Here is a 17,496-nt window from a genome sequence, read left to right on the forward strand (position 1 = left end):
AGTCAATGCTCTGCTGTGCTCAAGAGATCGTTTGGATTTTGTAGCTTTCAGGCAGCTTGTTGACTTCAGAACTCGTCTGAGCAAAGGATTCCTTGGCAAAGTCACATACACAGCAGCAAGTGGTGGTTGGATGAGAGGCCATCAGCTAGTTTTAAAATATCTGTAAAGGCCTGCTGATTGTAAATTGCTTGGTATGAATAGGCTTTGGTTCTTATTATGTGTGACAAATAGAAGACAGGCAAAGGAGGCTGGCTGAGTGTGGAGGAGGGGAAGGAAGGGAGGCTGTTTGTGTGTGCAGTGGGGGGAGATTTGGAGGGGAGGCTTGAGTTGCAGTAGTGGGGCTCTAGGGAATAGGGATGGTAGCTGGTGGTAGTGGAAGGGAAATGTGGAGCTGTGGATCCTGGAGAAGTCTGGAGGCAGGGAGGATGTTGGGGATGGGGCTTTGTGGATGTGAGGGAGAGGACTGGGGGCGGGGCTTTGGGTGGCAGGGGAGATTTGGAGTCTGTGGTTGCAGGAGCAGATAGGATCTTGGAGATGTGTGTGACTATTCCTCTCTTTTTAAGTTTAATCAGAAATGGATCAGGGAGTTGGGCTCTGTTGCTAGTTACCCACCCTTCCCAGTCAGAACCCCTCCAGCCCATTCCCTAGGATGCTAAGTGGGGAAGGAGATTGTGGCAGTGGCTGTTTAGCCCATCTCAGTGAGACAAAGATTCATAATTTTCCCCAGGCTGTAGTCCTCCCCTCACACCTAACACTTGCATTTGCAAGGAGGATCTGTCTCATTGTCAGTATGTTGGAGGGGGATGGGGCCTTATCCCCCTGTGTGTGGGGTGGGGGATGGAGCAGTCTGTGGAGCTGATATGGGGAGAAGGAATGTGTCTATTTTCTCTCTGTGTTTCTGTCACAGGGTGTCTACCCCACTGTGTGTGTCTGGAGTAGTCTTGTCTATACAGGCGGCAGTGTTCAGGTTGTGAAAGGCTCTGGCAGTGGGGAGAGGCTCCGACAGCAGGGCCAGTTGCAGTGAAAGGCTTTGGTGGGGGGAGCTTTTCCCTGCTGCCTCCCCTTGCCTGAACCTTTCACTGCAGAGTATAGCTACACATACCCTACACACTGCCTCCTGTATAGACTAGACCACTGCAGACACACACAGTGGGACAGACACCCTATGACTCCTCACTGCTGGAATCTTGCACTGTGGTGGGGAAAGGCTCTAGCAGTGGGGAGGCGGCAGGACACCCTAGATTCTGGCATGTCTCCACTATACTCGTCTAAGCGGTGCATCACCATCTGCACCATTTATACCTGTGCTAGTTGGGCATGCCATGTACATACTCTGCATGCCACTGCAGGTGTTGATCTACCCTGTGTGTTCCTGGAAGAGTGACACACATACACAGTCTCACAGTCATTGTGACATATATCTATACTGCACGTGTGTGATGACTGTGATCCCGCATAGTGACTTACCTTTGTTCTTTCTTGTTTTTATTGCCATAGGATTCAGAAAGAATTGGCTGACATCACTTTAGATCCACCTCCCAATTGCAGGTTTGTTTTGATCCTTCCTTCTCAGAGGGAGGAGAGAAAGTATGCTTTTTATTATTTGTAAATATCCTTATAAGTTCTCAATGTAGCAGAGTAATGACCACTTAGATGACATAAAATACTCTTATGAATGCTTGGATGACATAAAAATAAATCCCCTGCAGGAGAAAGCTCTGGAGACGTTATGTGTGTTGATGTGAATTTTCTGTTTATTTTGTTTTTTTGTAATTGCATTAGTGTTTGTCACATTAGCTGTGTGTGTGTTTCTGACAGTGGTCAATACGGAAGAGTGTGAAAATGGGCCCCTTTTTGGTTTTTCCTGGTGTATAAGTTGAATGCTTGACTGCATTAATTTTTATTTATATGAGAATCCTGCCAAACAAGCAGAAAATGGTCAAATCTGTGTGAGTTCTCTCCAGCTCTGACAGTTCTATGCTAAGCAATAACACACAGTGGGGAAGGGGGCTCTTAGTTCATCAGTGAGTATACGCATTGAAGAAGCGTATATGTTATGTGATGAAATCACACCCTGGGGTATGCTATTGCCCTTTATAGAATGGTTACTTAAACTATGTTTTAGAGATTTAAACATTATGTTTAGTACCTACAAAGCTTTGCGTTCATCACCTAGTTGTCCTGACCCCTGGTGATTCCCTTTGGCTTTAGAGTATGACATGATATTGGCAATGTCTTTGGTTGTTCCTGTTTAATTAAACGGGAAGGCTGCTTTCAACCTTGTCTCTCCCGTTTGGCCTGCTGGAGTCTTGTTTCCAAAGACATTCTTGAGTTCTTTATATGACTCTTCTCCCCATGCCTTGCTGCTGCTGCTAAGCTAGGTCTGAAGGGGTAGTAGCAATTAAAAGAAAATGCCACTTAAAATATATTTTAAAATCCGTCATGTACACCTCTACCTCAATATAACACTGTCCTCGAGAGCCAAAAAATCTTACCACGTTATAGGTGAAAATGCGTTATATCAAACTTGCTTTGATCTGCCGGAATGCGCAGCCCCACCGCCCCAGAGCACTGCTTTACCACGTTATATCCCAATTTGTGTTATATTGGGTCGCGTTATATCGGGGTAGAGATGTATTTAGAATGGATATTTTGCCCCCACCTTTATATTGCTGGTGTGCTGAAGCTTCTTGTTACCTTTAACTGGTGCACAGGGAGACAATAGCAGTGGAGTTCAGTGAAGGGGCAATGAACCTCTCTTTCAAAACCACTGTCAAGCATCCTAATCACTGGCAGTGAGGATGGGAAACGAATATATGAGAACCGGGGAGGTATGGGCTGAAAGGAGGCCTCCACGTCGAAAAGGATCAACCAAAGACTCCAACTCCCCACCCTGTTGCCAAAGGATCAGCAACAATATCAGTGGGTGGGTACACAGAGCGGGGAAAAAAGAAAAACAGGTGATTGGGACGTAGTAAACCTTTAAAGATTTTCTTAATGAATAAATTTATTAAATGTTTGATAAGATGACTTTTTAAAATTCACCTAGATAGTGCAATAGTATAGTGGTTTGACTAGTGAGGAAAGTTTTTGATATACCACTAAAGCGCGTGGTGTCTGGAAGATAACTACACATGGGTTTTGAGCTCTCTTCAGCCGCTGCATATTGTTTTAATGGCATTAATGTGCCCAGAAGCTGTTGTGATGGGTGTCTAAAATGCTTCTGTATAACTAAATCAGGTTGTAGCCTTCATCCGAACCATCTTGGAAATAATATCAAAACCCTAAACTGTTCCTATATGAAGAAATTGGAGTCATTCATGGGTGTGGGTTAGCTTCCAGACTACTTTGTTAAACTGTAATATGGCTGAGGACCAGTTGGTTTCTTATTTAAATAGTGCAGTCCATTGGGGATAGTAACGTCAAGACACAATACAAAAAAGGTTGAATTTGTAATGTGTAAGCCTTTATGAATGGTTTTGATGGTGGAAAGCAGTTGATAGTACAAGCCATCCGTGAATATAAAGTCATATTATAGTTGCAGGTATTTTGTATTCCTTCTGACCTTCAAATGAATTAGTGTGGAGATTGGCACTTTTATCTAACAAATAATGTTGGAAAATTGGAATAAGTTAAGCTAACCTATAATGTGTTATGTAGTAAAACACGAACAATGGTTTTCTTATGAAACCAGGTGTTTTCGCATTGCCATTCAAGCTGTCGAATTTAGTATCTGTATTTTATAGTGAGAGTAAGTACAGTGTCTCTGTTTTTATACTTGTGGTTAGTTTGGTTCAAAATGCTAAATGCCTTACACTTCCTGACATGCTTTGGGCTTGAGGCTGTATACAGCAGATTTGCTAAGTGTGGACAGATGCTGCTTGCCACAACAGTGAGAAGAGTTCCAGCTATCAAAGTTATGCGGAGTGTTTACTTCCTGTGGAAGGGGAAACTGTCAAATGGAGGGTGGGGGGAAGTTATGGTACTGAGACTTTCTGGTTGCTGTGTAATGGTTAAGGTTGCAGGACTTTGCTCTGGGGAAGCCTGTATTGGTATGATGGCTTTCCATTATTCCTTTGTTTACACTGAATATTAGCGCTACGAGAGAGGTATTAAACTTGGTTTTAGAACATAGTTTTAACTCTCCTGCCTCGGTAACTTTAAAAAAGGCTTTGTTTACCCTCTGTCCTCTCTGCTCAGCTCAAGCATCTCATCTGACTACCTCCTTTATGTCCTCTCTCCTGTGCCTTGGTACTGTCTATTGTATATTACCCTCCCGCTGGAATTGGGGATCCTCTTTTCCTCCATCCTCTCCTTCATTAAAGCTCTTATCAAAATCCACTTATTGAAAGAGTCTTATTGGGTTACATTTTGAAAAGCACCAAAGTCCTATTGACTTTCAGTGGGGCTTAGGTTTCTAAGTGTCTGTCACTTTAAAAAATGGGACTTAGGATCCTTAGGCATTTTTGAAAATGTTACTTAGTCTCATTTATATAGGAAAAATGCTGCATAACTCTGAAGATTCACTACTTTCTCAACCAGCCACTTAATCCCCACCATTGTTGTCATCTTCCAAACTGTTCCCTAACATCTTTGCGTTTGTCAGCTCCTCCTTGTCTTATTAGTGGGCCTTCCTGCAAGGTGCTTGCACCTTCAGTCCATGGGAGTTTAAGACATTTAGCATGTCCAGAAGGAACTCAGAACACTGAAAGACCGCCCCTTCCAGCAGAGACTCAATCATTATTTATTTTGTAAATATGCCTATCCATGATTCTATGCAAGTGGTTGTTCATTAAATTTAAATTTTCAAGCAAAATAGCTGAAGAACAAATCAGGATTTTAATTTTTGCAGGGTTGCAAATATACGTTCAGACTTGAATTAAAAAACAACAACCAGATCTTGTACATGCTGATGACTTTCTAATAGTAGTCCACTGAATAGAATTCACAGATATTTTCTGATTGATGTTTAAGATATTAGTGTTCTCTTACATGGCATAGTGTAGCTACAGCATATGATTAATTTTAAGTGCGTTCTATCTCTCTCATTCTTGGTATGCTAACATTTTATGTGAAATGATTGAAACAGGATGCTGGAAAGCTTTAATTGTCTTTTGTCCATTTATGGGATGATTTGGCTTCTGACACTGGTGATGAGAGGTGTAAAATCTATATTTTAATTGTAGATATTTGGTGATAAAAGAGCTACAGTTTTCAGATTGAAGGGCTTCTTGGTTAATGTGAAATTGAGATTAATGTCATAGGCTTTGAATATTACACATTTGGATCCCAGTAGTAATGAAATTTCAGTTCTCTGTTTAATTATTAGCTTGTATAAGGAAGTGAAAATCATAATCTGGGCCGGTTGATTTTTTTTTTGTGTGTCATTGGTACGTTGTGTGTCTTACAGGGATTTGTTTACATTACACATTTGGATGTGTCGTGGAGTCTGGTTCCATGATTGTCTCCAGTCATGGTTCCATTTTTCTTTATAAGCAGGGCTTAACTGTATTTAACCAATATCTAAAACCTTGGCTATACCCATGTGACTGGATTTCTGAGTCTGTATCAGGGACATGATTAAAACATTAACTGTCATTTACACAGTCTGTCTTAGGGACTTACTTGGCCTCCATTGACATAATAGCTGAGTACCTCAAAATCTTTAATATAGTTCTCCCTGTGAGGTGTTTTCCCCATTTTATAGGTGGGGAACTGAGGTCCACACTGATTTCAATGGAAGTTAGCAGCCTAAATAGCTTTGTGGATCTGGGCCTGAAAGAGTAAGACCCAGGATTTTAAAGTTATTTGGGTCCTGTTCTGTTAAGCATTGCAATGCCTAACTGACTTAGTGCTTCTAAGTCAGGGACGGGCAAACTTTTTAGCCTGAGGACCACATTGGGTTTCCAAAATTTTATGGAGGGCCGGTAAGGGGAGGCTGTACCTCCTTAAATAGCCAGGTGTGGCCTGGTCAATGCCCCCTATCCGACCCCCCCCCCTGCTTCTTAAGCCCTGATGGCAACCCCCCGGGACTTGTCCCATCCAACCCTCCCTGTCCCCGACGGTCCCCCCGGGACTCCTGCCCCATCTACAAACCCCTGCTCCCCGTCCTCGGAACCCCCTCCTCTGACTGCCCCCTGTCACCCCATCCAACCTTTCCTCTCATTCCTGAGTGCCCCCTGGGACCTCTGCCCCATCCAACCACCCCTTCTCCCTGACCGCCCCCGGAACCCCTGCCCCTGACTGCCCCCTGCCGCCCCATCCAACCCCTCCCCCTCCTTTCTGACTGCCCTCAGGGGACCTCTGCCCCCATGTTCCCTGTCCTCTGACCGCCCCAACCCCATCTACACCCCTGACCCTGACCACCACCCTGAACTCCCCTGCCCTTTATCTAACCCTCCCCCCGTTCTCTGCCCCCTTACCACGCTGCCTGGAGCACCGGTGGCTGGCAGTGCTACAGCCGCCCTACCTGGAGCCAGCCATGCCACCGCGCAGCACAGAGCATCGGGTCAGGCCATGGCTCTGCGGCTGCACTGCCCCAGGAGCTCACAGCCTCGCCGCCCAGAGCATTGTGCCAGCAGCGCAGTGAGCTGAGACTGTGAGGGAGGGGGAACAGCAGGGGAGGGGCCAGGGGCTAGCCTCCTGGGCCAGGAGCTCAGGGGCTGGACAGGAGGGTCCCGTGGGCTGTAGCTTGCCCACCTCTGTTCTAAGTCCTTGTCGCTTTTGAAAATGAGACATAAACTTCCAAGTCCCAGTGACTTTCAATGAGGATTAGTCTTCTATGTCAGTTAGGTGTGGCAATGCTGAACAGAGCAGTGCCTAAATCATTTTAAAAACCAGGACTTAAGTGTCTTGCCCAAGGTCACACAGGAAGTGTGTGCCTAAGATGGGAATTGAAGCTGCATCTCCTGAATCCCTGATATGACAGATACGTCTCTACCCTAATATAACGCTGTCCTTGGAAGCCAAAAAATCTTACCACGTTATAGGTGAAACCGCATTATATCAAACTTGCTTTGATCCGCTGGAGTGCGCAGCCCTGCCCCAACCCCCCCAGCTCTGCTTTACCGTGTTATATCCAAATTCATGTTATATCGGGGTAGAGGTGTATTGCCATTTCCTGCAATATCCTTGAAAGACTTTGCTGTTTTAAGTTTATATATTATCGTGGGCCAGGATTGTGTTTAACCTTTTCTTGGGCAGAGACTTGCGTGTCACTCCATCTTGACCAGGGATTTTAAGGTTGCACAGCTCCCTGATTTACACTGCTATCCTCAGCAAGCCAGAGCTTTTCTGACCCCAAACCACCGCCCCGCATATCATGCTGCACCCTCCTGGGTGCAGATCCATTGGACCCCCTGCAAGAGTGGAAGGAGGTAGTTAATGGGGAGACATTTATTGTATGGGGAGATACTGCAACAGTTAAAACTTTAGTTAAGTCTCATGTTGTGAAACCCCATCAAATGCTCCCAAGGTGTGAAATGTGGGTTAAAGTTCCTGGTGTAAACGCCTTTACTCTACCTACAGCACAGAATTCTATACAGACCAGGAAGGGTCAGGGGTGCTGGTTGTAGTTGTGTTGTCAGATATCTCATATTTTTTGTTTTTAAGGAATGATGTTATGGTTTTAAAAGCATAAGGGGTGAATCAGACCACGAGTTAGCTACAGACCTGCAAGGGTTAGCCAAAATGCAAATAGAGTAGATGCATGAGGTGTATCCCTCCTGCCCACTCCACCCTCTCCCACCACCCCCAATCCAGGAAGAATCAAGTTACCTTTCCAGTATATACAGACAAATACCTGAGGAGAAGGAAAGTGAGACCATTTTCTACTGCAGGGGGATGACAAGATAACTTGAAGGTAATATCTCTGAGTCCTGAAGCCCAGGCCAGGGAAATAAGCTCTCTGCCTACCCTTATCGGGGAACCAGGCACAGTACAGAGTACTGGCAATGTCTCCAGCCAAAAGTAGGGACACCGAGGCAGCAGCAGGGCACTGCCAAATCTGTGACACCTACCCAAGGATGGGAAATGCCCACAGAAAGTGTATGACAGCTGCTTTGGAGATAACAAAGGTAACTACAGCCAGAAAGAAGGGAAAACTTCCTCCCATGGTCTCTGACTGCCTAATGGTCTGTGAAAATGTAAAGGACCTTGAGCCTGATGCGGGGAGAACTGCTGTGCACTTTGACTCAGTATGTGGGGATCAGAGGACCACCCCAGTGGGGTGGGGGATCAATACACTTTCCTCTTCCCCCTAGAGAAACTGGCCCCTGGGCCCTGACTTCTGAGGAGAGGGAGCAGAGAAAGGAATTTGACTGTGGGGGAGATTTGAAGGATCTGTTAAAAGTGGTGCAGAGAGCTGCTTCATGGGAGCCCTACCTTATTGCTCCCTTCTGTCCAAAGAGTTGCTTCCTGGAATGCTCCTGGGAGCGTGGGAACCTCAACCCACCATGGGGCAGCTGACTGCTTGAGGGACAAAGGGACACCACATACCCTCCTAAGAATCCAAGGGGAGGTGGCAGTGAGTGGACCAGGTCTCAGATTCACACCCAGATGTTTTGGGGGAGTAAGTGTATGCAAGAGCTCCACCCTCATAGGCTCTAATAGGAGAAATTATACAGGGTAGTGGTCAGATGACTCTGTATGGATTTTTGAAGGAAATATGCTCGCTTGCTAGTGGAATGTTTATTATATGCATAAGTGAAATATGAAATTAACCACCATCCAGGGAATAAACCTGTGCATTCTCCTAGGAGGATGGTCAAGCACCCAAGTTTCACCCCACTTCTTTTGGGAGGAGATGTGACAGATATGACAGTTTCCTGCAATATTCTTGAAAGACCTTATTAATTTTATGTATTATTGTGGGTTGGGAGAGATGTGACAGATGTAAGACCTGGGAGTTCAAATAAAAACATTGAAAATGTGCCAGAAAAGTGTGAATTTTTGGGACAATAAGTGTTCAGTGGTTTTCCTGGGGTATACCTAGGGAGAAGTTAATGTAAATTCTCCAGCTCCAGTTATGCAAAAACCCAACCTCATAAGGAGAGGGTAATTGACTGCTAATTACCTGTTACTGAAAGTCAGGATCAAAGGCCCAAGCTGAGTAAAGAAACAGCTAATCTACCCAGCCCTTGTTCTGGATCTAAGATGGATGAACTTGTAACCACAGGGAAATCGTAGTAGTGGATTTTGAAGGACTAAAACCTACCAGAGCCCTAGGCTGGAGTTGGGGATGATCTCTGGAAAGCAGTGCATGTGTGTTTGTTCTTGTATTGTTTTTAATAATGCTGTACTGCTTTTACGTTCAGAAAAACTGTGCTTGCTTAGGAGGAGCTGTGTTGTAACTTATAACTGTGGCAATATATTGGTCATAGGCTTTGGAGAGAGAGAAAAACTCAGGAATTGGCCTGTTTAGGCAGTCTAGCTTTCTGGGGGTATTAGAATATAAGGCAGGGAGCTGTGCAGCCTTAAAACCCCAGTCAGGAGGGAGAGAGACATGTTGGTCTCAGGTAGTGTTGCCAACTTTCTAATCGCACAAAACCGAACACCCTTGCCCCGCCCCTTCTGAGACTTCGCCCCTTCTCCAAGGCCCCACTCCCGCTCACTCCATCCCCCCTCCCTCTATCACTTACTCTCTGCCACCCTCACTCACTCGCTCATTTTCACTGGGCTAGGGAAAGGGGTTGGGATGCGGGAAGAGGTGAGGACTCCAACTGCAGGTGCGGGCTTTGGGGTGGGGCAAGAAATGAGTTCAGGATGCAGGAGGGGCATGCAGGCTCTGGGGTGGGGCTGGGGATGAGGTGTTTGGGGTGTAGGAGGGGGCTTCGGGCTGGAGGGTAGAGCCGAAGGGATTGGGAGATATGGGAGGAGGCTCTGGGCTGAGGCAGCGGATTAGGGTGTGGGAGGAGGTATGGGCTCAGGGTTAGGGGGTGCCGGTTCTGGGGTGGGGCCAGAGATGGTGGGGTTCAAGGTGCAGGAGGGGGCTTCTGGTCAGGGCAGGGGGTTGGGGTGTGTGGGGAGGTGCAGGCTCCAACGGGAAGTTTGGATGTGGAGGGGGCTCAGGGCTGGTGTAGGAGGTTGGAGTGTGGTAGGAGGTGCAGGGTGAAGGCTCTGGGAAGGAGTTTGGGTGTGTGAGGGAGCTTGGGACTGGGGCAGGAAGTTAGGGTGCAGGGAGTGGGCTCTGGGCAGCGCTTACCTTGGGGGCTCCCCAAAAGCAGCGACACATGCCTTGGGTCCTATGCATAGGGGTAGCCAGGCGGTTCTGCATAGTGCGCACTGCCTCCGCCCACAGGTGCTGCCCCCCATAGTTCCCATTGACTCCGGTTCTGGCCAATGGGAGCTGTGGAGCCGGCACATGGGGTCGGGGCAGTGCACAGAGGCCCCTGGCCGCATCCCTCTACCTAGGAGCTGGAAGGATTTGTCACCATTTCCAGGAGCCAGGTAGGGAGCCTGCCAGCTCCACCAACTAGACTTTTAACGGCCCAGTCATCAGTGCTGACCTGAGCTGCCAGGGTCCCTTTTTGACCGGGCGTTCGGGTTGAAAACTGGACACATAGCAACCCTAGAAGGCCAAGAGAAGTGACAGCTGGGAGCCAGAAATCTAAAGTGGATGTCCTTGGTGGACCACAAAGGGGAAATAATACAGATGCAGTTTCCCTGAACTGTGACACCAGGTTAGCATTCCAGCCACTGGACAGTTGCTTCAAGGTGGAGCTGTATACGACTGCAATGTTGTAGAAAGGTTCTTGAGTTAGTGTAGTGTAGGGACATGAAATTACCCTATTTAAACATTACCTCATCCACCTTGTCTCTCTAATGTCCAGGGACCAACACAGCTACAGCTACACAGCATAAATGATCATGTTTAAATATGTATTCAGTCTTTCTAGTCTGTACTGAAGGCCCAAAATGGTAATAACTAGGCTTAAAAAAAACTTTACTATAACTAAAACAAGCGTTATTTTAACATGGTTTGGTCCAGTCCATACAGGATCAGCCATTGCTTAGGCCATGTCTACCCTATGAACACTATAGTGCTGCAGCTATGCTGCTGTAATATAGACACTTCCTACAACACCTGAAAGGGATTTTCCACCTCCATAAATCTACATTCCTGATTGGCAGTAGCTAGGTCAATGGAAAAGTTCTTATCCATTCACCTAGTCACGTTTACAATATGGGTTATTTTGGCTTAACCTGAGCACCATAGCGATTTTAAATGTAGACCAGGCCTCAAATATGATGATTTTTCACATTTCTCCTTAAAAGTCTTTAACGTCCCCAAAAAACTGGCCTTTCACAGTGGAAAAAGCTATCATGAACCAATATTTTAAAATTTAAGTTAGCGTTGTTCTTTGATTCTTCCAGTGTATTTTTGTGTCCAATCTTTGTAACTTCCTAGGACAAGGACGAGATCTCTCTTAGTGTCTTATGCAGATAAATAGCCAGTATTTAAATATGTCTCAGGTTGTAGATGAATGGAAGGGCCCTGCATTTGTAGCTTGTAGGAACAAAGGTGAAATATAGCCACTGTTTTCAAAACTCTACAGTAAGGGATTATGACTTCTGGACTAACATGAAATCTGCAGAAAATGTGTGGCTCAGAAAGCCATTTTGAACTCTTTGATTTTAATTAATGAATAGACTTCATTTGCATACTAGTATAGCTCCTGTTTTGACTAAAGTTGGTTTTATATTTCTGGAGATACTGTACGAATGTACTTTTTAAACAGCTCAAACTTGGGTAAATGCTTTAGAGCTCTGGCTTTTACATTTGGCATATTATACAAGAACATATTGTAGTTGTTAAAGCACAATATAGGGGTTTTCTTTTTCTGTGTGTGTACGCTTGAAAGAGATCTTCCTGAATGCAGCCACCATCTCATGAACATTTTCTCTTAGTGTATTTCTTTAATGATCTGTACCGAAAGTTGAGATCATTATAATTTTAAAAGCTGCAGGTTCTGTTACATATTTGTGACTTTTGAGGGGGAGGAGGTGACTAAAATGCAGGTCATTTTTAATTTAAAATATCCATGTTGCAAAAGTGATTTTTGGTACATTTTATTCATTCCTCTAAAATGTAAATATTTTCTATATTAAATTTCCAAGTGTGGAGATGGGAAAGACCTTCATAGTTAGTGCTGTGTGACCTTAGTTTATATGACAAAATATAATTTTCTATCAGTGGTTTCCCCCTCTGTTTAGCATATAATTCATGGAAAAATAACTCTTCCTTTTAGAAACTATTAACTAATTTAGTGATCCTCGACAGCTGTATGTGATCTGTCTTGCAAACTTTGAAAAGAATGCAGTTTATATACTTGGTAAATTGCAACTTTATGTAGCTATTCCTGCAGGCTAAATCATCTGCTTGATGTATTCAGACAAAAACTGCATAGGAGAAACCACTTTACTGTAGATTGATTAGTTAATATTATAGTAATCCACATTTCTGAGGTCATTGAACTGTTTTAATCAGCTCCCTTAAAAATCAGAAGCATTTTAATGGCAGGATTCTTGAGAATTTGTGGCAGTAGCTAGGCTGATCCTGTGGTAGAATTTGTTTGGCATATCCTGATTTAGCAATTCCAAAATGAACTATGCTCTGTGCTCTTGCATGCCAAATATCAGAATGCTGAATCTGGAGAGCAGCTGTGAAAGTGTATCATGGTTCCAAACAGGGAGTTGAAATCCCTATCTCCCTCCATTCATTCACATACATCACTCAACTTTATTATTTGACTTCCATCTTTGTTGTCCTTGGCGAACACCAGGCAATTATGTTCACTGTGCTACTTATACGTTTTACCCAATGGGAATGCTAATATTTTGTCTAGGGTTGAGGAATCTGTGAACTTTAATTTTGTGTTACTTCATTTGTGTCCTAGTATGTTGTGTTTCAATTTTGTACTTAGACATTTTATTTTTTTAAGGGGGAAAAAGATAATTTCACCCATAGGTATGTGGTGCTTTATAGAAATAAAAGAAAACCTTGTCATTGCCCCAGAGTGTTTTCAATCTAAGTTCTCGATCCTGCGTACAGGAGCAGATAGTAATTTGTCATCGCTTCCTTCTTCATGGAGGACTGGGTGCTTCAGAGTTTGATAATCTTATAGGGAATTTCTTGCCTCTCAGGATTTGAATCCAGGCCAGGTTGGTGGAGACTGAAAGTCATTTCCATCAGCTGCTTTATGGCTTATCTAAAATGAATTGGTCTCAATCCATTTTATAGTAGTCAAATATTTACCTCACAAAGCTTCCTCCAGTGGTGGCACCCTTGTGAGATGGAACTGATCTTTACCAGTCAGAGAGGCTCCTCTAGTACACGTATGAGCCCCTGTTGGTGAGGTTAGGTATAGGAAGCTTGTACCACCCCTGCCTTTGCTGTACCTTTCCTGTGATTTCATTCTCCTTTCATGCCAACACTGCACCTATTGAAAGCATTGATCTTATTAAAGAAAGAGGGTGTGTGTGTAAGAAATTGGGGAAACTGGCTTCCTCATATCTGATAGATGTATATGAAATAAAGTTAAGGACTACAGTGTTTCTGCTGTGATGCCTTGTGAGTTAAACAAAATGAAATTAATGGGACATTTGAGTAATTGCAGTAGAATCACACTAATCTGCATGCTTTATAATTTGAACAAATACTTATTTCTCAACAAAGATTTAACAGGTTTGCTTTCATTCCTGACTTTATTACTTTTCAAAATGGACTACAGAACATTGATTACTGCTTTGTGAAGTACTAGAGAAAAAGGGCAACTGTAAAAATAAACATAGTATATTTTGGAATTCAGTATTTTGTTGTTGTTGTTCGCTTACTTGCCAGTTTGCAAATATCAGTAGTTTGCAATGGGTCTGCCAGACATTAGTACAAATTATAAAGGTTCTACAGTGTGTGTAATAAATATATACTGTGCATGAAATATTAATTGACGTTAACAGCAGAACATCCCACAAATATGTATGCTTGAATGCAATGCACACAATGACAAATAAGCACTGTTATATTCTGCATGAAAGTGTGCTTGGATGGGGATAGTGGCATACAGAATCATGATCTGTAGCCTAGGTTCCCTCCTAAGTTGTGCAGCTGCGCAGCTGCCTATTAAGCCCTGTGCAGGGGCTCAGGGCTGCGGCGGGGAGAGGCTCCTCTCCCCGCCAGCCCCAGCATGCACCTGCCACTGCCAGGGAAGAGGCATCCCGACCCAGCCGTGGCCCACTAGAGCTGCCGGGGAAAGGAGCCCCTCCCTCAACCCAACTCAGCCTCGTGGAGCTGCCGCCAGGGAGACACGCCTTTCCCCAGCTCCGAGCCTCTGCAGTGAGAGAGGACTGGGAGGGGAGTCCTTTTGCCCTGGGACAGCCTGCACCCCCAAACCCCTCATCCTGGCCCCACCCAAGAACCAGCACCCAACCCTCTGCCCCAGCCCTGATCCACCTCCCGCATCCTGAACCCCTCATTCCGGGCCCCACCCCAGAGACTTCACTCCTACCCTCTGCCCCAGCCCTGAACCCCTGGGCCCCACTCCCACCTCATGAATTTTGTTATGTGCACCAATATGAAGGTGATGTGTCACACATCACCTCCATATTGGTGCACATAACAAAATTCATTCCACGCGTGGACATACAAAATTAGAGAGAACACTGCCTGTAGCAGATACGTTTGCCTGATAGCTTTCGTTTTTTTCCCTTTTATTTTTCAGCTAAAAGTCTAGACCAGGAAAGATTGACGCTAGGTTTTAAAAAGTGGGCCCAGGCCAACTTCTGGCAATCCCTTTATTTACAAGAAAATCTAAGTAATCTTATACAGTTTGTAATTCAATTAATGTTGCAAATTCCAGTTTTAAATTTTGTCTGGTCCTGTATTTTTTGGGGGACAGCATTTTGGAGCCAAAAATACAGGTCATGATTCCCCAGTGCCTTGAATCTTTTAGTCATTTACACAGGTGCACAGTAAGTGTAAAGCACTGCCATTCTGATTGGATAGTGTTTTCACTTGTGTACCCAAGGTGCAAGGCAGTGGAGAACCAGACCATGATGCACGTTAACAGCTGCTCTCAAGATTCATCATTCTGATATTTGGCATATGATTTCTGTCTCTGGAGCTGTTGGATTCATTGGAAAACTAGATGATCTTGAATTGGTTCTGACATTTTTAGAAGCAACGGTAGATGTAAGCTACTATGATAGAGTTACTACCTATGGCAATTGGGCTGCTAATATTTAATACTGTTTCTGCCATAGGTATCTGAACAAAACATTTTGCCAATGAAACTAATTCCCTTCTCTGTAAAAAGGGGAGAAGGTTTAAAATAATGATCTTTAGACTTCTGGAGTGAATCATACAATGGTTGAAAGGAAGATCAAACATTAAAAATTAATCCTGAAGCCAAAAAGTGGTTTTTCATGATAGATAAGTCAGTGAAAATTGGGGGGAAGGGGAAACAAGACTTCTCAGTTATATGGACAAAAAGAGAACTTCATCAGACTTTTAGGAGGCATAGGAAATGTTTCAGCAAAGTAATATTCATCACATCAAAAATAAACCGTCAGGTTAACAATGCAAATTTGCTATCTCAATGAAAGTGTTAAGATGCTAATGTGAAGGGTATATGCTTGTGAGAGAGAAATATGCAGGTGGACACTCTTAGAAAGTTTTAATACATTATTTGTTGTTCTGACCAAGTATAGAATCTGGCTGCTCTGAGAAATGGCCTATAAACTGTAGAGAAATGGCAGTATCTTTTAATTAAAGCAGTGCTTAACTCTTGCAGATGGTTTTGAAAGATTGCTAAAATGCATGCAGTTGTAATAACATACAGTTTAAAAGCAATTATATCAATATTGTAGTATATCATGAAGGCCTATTTCATCAGAAGTTTCTGATCTATCAGACTAACAGTTTAATATTATACTTGCCCATTAATTATTTCCTGTGTGTCCTAGTAATCTTTTTAAGGCAAATACATTAAGTAAAGAATCAAAGCATTTACAATTGTTGTAGTTTTTGACTTCAGTTTGTAAATGTGTTCTTCTTAAGCAATAAGAATTATCTAGTGTTTTTTGTAGAATAATTTTAATTTTGAGAACATACTTGTATTTTATATTGCTTTGTTGGCAGTGGCAATGATATTCATGCCATTTAATTTGGGATAGTAAAACTAAGACTCGGAATTATTTTAATCAGTAAACAAGCAAACATAGCTGGTTTAGGTTTTAAATAATGAGATAAAAATGTACTTGGTTAAATAAAAACTGGAAATGTCATGATCCTGGCCCCAACACTCCATTGCATTAAATGTTTTGCACTCTTTCCCCTGGTGCTAATCAGACTTAAACACAAAGGGCTTGTCTTCACTACTGCCGACATAACGCAGTATAGACACTGCTTTAAGTTGATGTAAGTTACGTTGCTGGGGGGGGGTTCACACCCTTGAGCAATGTAAGTTACATCAACTTAAGCAGTAGTGTAGACAAGCCCTGAGGATCCAGGCATTTGATGTACTTGGGTAAGAGGATTCTCAGGTAATACAGAACTGTCTTAATGGCTACTGGAACATCCCATGAGGGCTATTGATAGCAAGATAGCTTGTCCCCTGTGATTGGCTGAGTATTCACCAACTCCAAGGCTCAGACCCCCCTTTAGGCAAACTGAACACTGTTCAGGTACGTGCCAGGAATTAGGCCTCTGGCAACTTTTATTTTGTATAGCAGCTTTCATACAAATTATATCCATACTTACTTGAGAGAAAATGAAACAGAGAACTAATTATCAGGGAGGGAGCGAGTTACAGGCCAGGGAGACAAGACAGGTTTTCTGTTGGGATGCGAAATGAAATTCAGTCACTGAGGTGGGAGAGATACAGTAAAGCCATTTGGGATGGCAGGAGCCTCTGGGGAGAAGGTAGTAAAGTAGTACCAGTGGCAAGATTGTACAAGGGGACATGAGTGGATGGTAGGGAGTAAGAGAGATGAGGTCTGTAAGGAAGACTAAGACAATTGTGGATTGATTCCTGAAATGAATGGTGGTAACGAGGGTGTGGGATGAAAGGTAGACTTCTTCCCTCCCTGCCCCATCATGTTAGTTTTACTTTGTTGTTGGCCATAGCAAGAAGCAGGAGGAACAAGGCATTCTCCTATATGGGATAGAAATGGGGATTTTAGGAGAAGCCAAAAATAGAAAGGGAGGGAGACCAAGAAACAAACCCAGACGGAGAGGGACACACTCAGATTGAGACCAGGGCAGAGAAAAGCAAGCAAACGAGACTAGAATGGAAAAAAAGGAGTGGCTCAAAACTTAGTAGATACCACCTAACCTAGGCCAGTACCAAAGATGGGAAGCTGTAGGCTTATGTGTTGGAAGCCCTGGAAGAGGTTACTAGAGCTTTCCCACCAAGGGAACTAAGTATCTGATCACCTATTTCCCTGCTCTTTGTCCTCCTGATTTTAGTCCTTTCACCATATTCCTCCTTTTGTCTGCTT

At 43.9% G+C, this 17,496-nt stretch overlaps 2 protein-coding genes across 8 annotated transcripts in view; both read left to right on the top strand.

Moving 5' to 3' along the window:
- Positions 1-17,496, top strand: part of UBE2E1 (ubiquitin conjugating enzyme E2 E1) — a 705,427-nt gene that overhangs the window by 651,973 nt on the left and 35,958 nt on the right. For all 7 annotated transcript variants that reach the window (XM_050938518.1, XM_050938519.1, XM_050938516.1 and 4 more), the window contains one exon: positions 1,498-1,548. In XM_050938518.1, coding sequence (XP_050794475.1) covers positions 1,498-1,548 — 51 coding nt within the window. The remainder of the gene's footprint in view (positions 1-1,497; positions 1,549-17,496) is intronic.
- Positions 1-17,496, top strand: part of NR1D2 (nuclear receptor subfamily 1 group D member 2) — a 746,221-nt gene that overhangs the window by 619,675 nt on the left and 109,050 nt on the right. The gene's annotated exons all lie outside the window — the stretch shown is intronic.

The sequence above is a fragment of the Gopherus flavomarginatus genome, chromosome 2, assembly GCF_025201925.1.
Source record: "Gopherus flavomarginatus isolate rGopFla2 chromosome 2, rGopFla2.mat.asm, whole genome shotgun sequence".
Lineage (NCBI taxonomy): Eukaryota > Metazoa > Chordata > Testudines > Testudinidae > Gopherus > Gopherus flavomarginatus.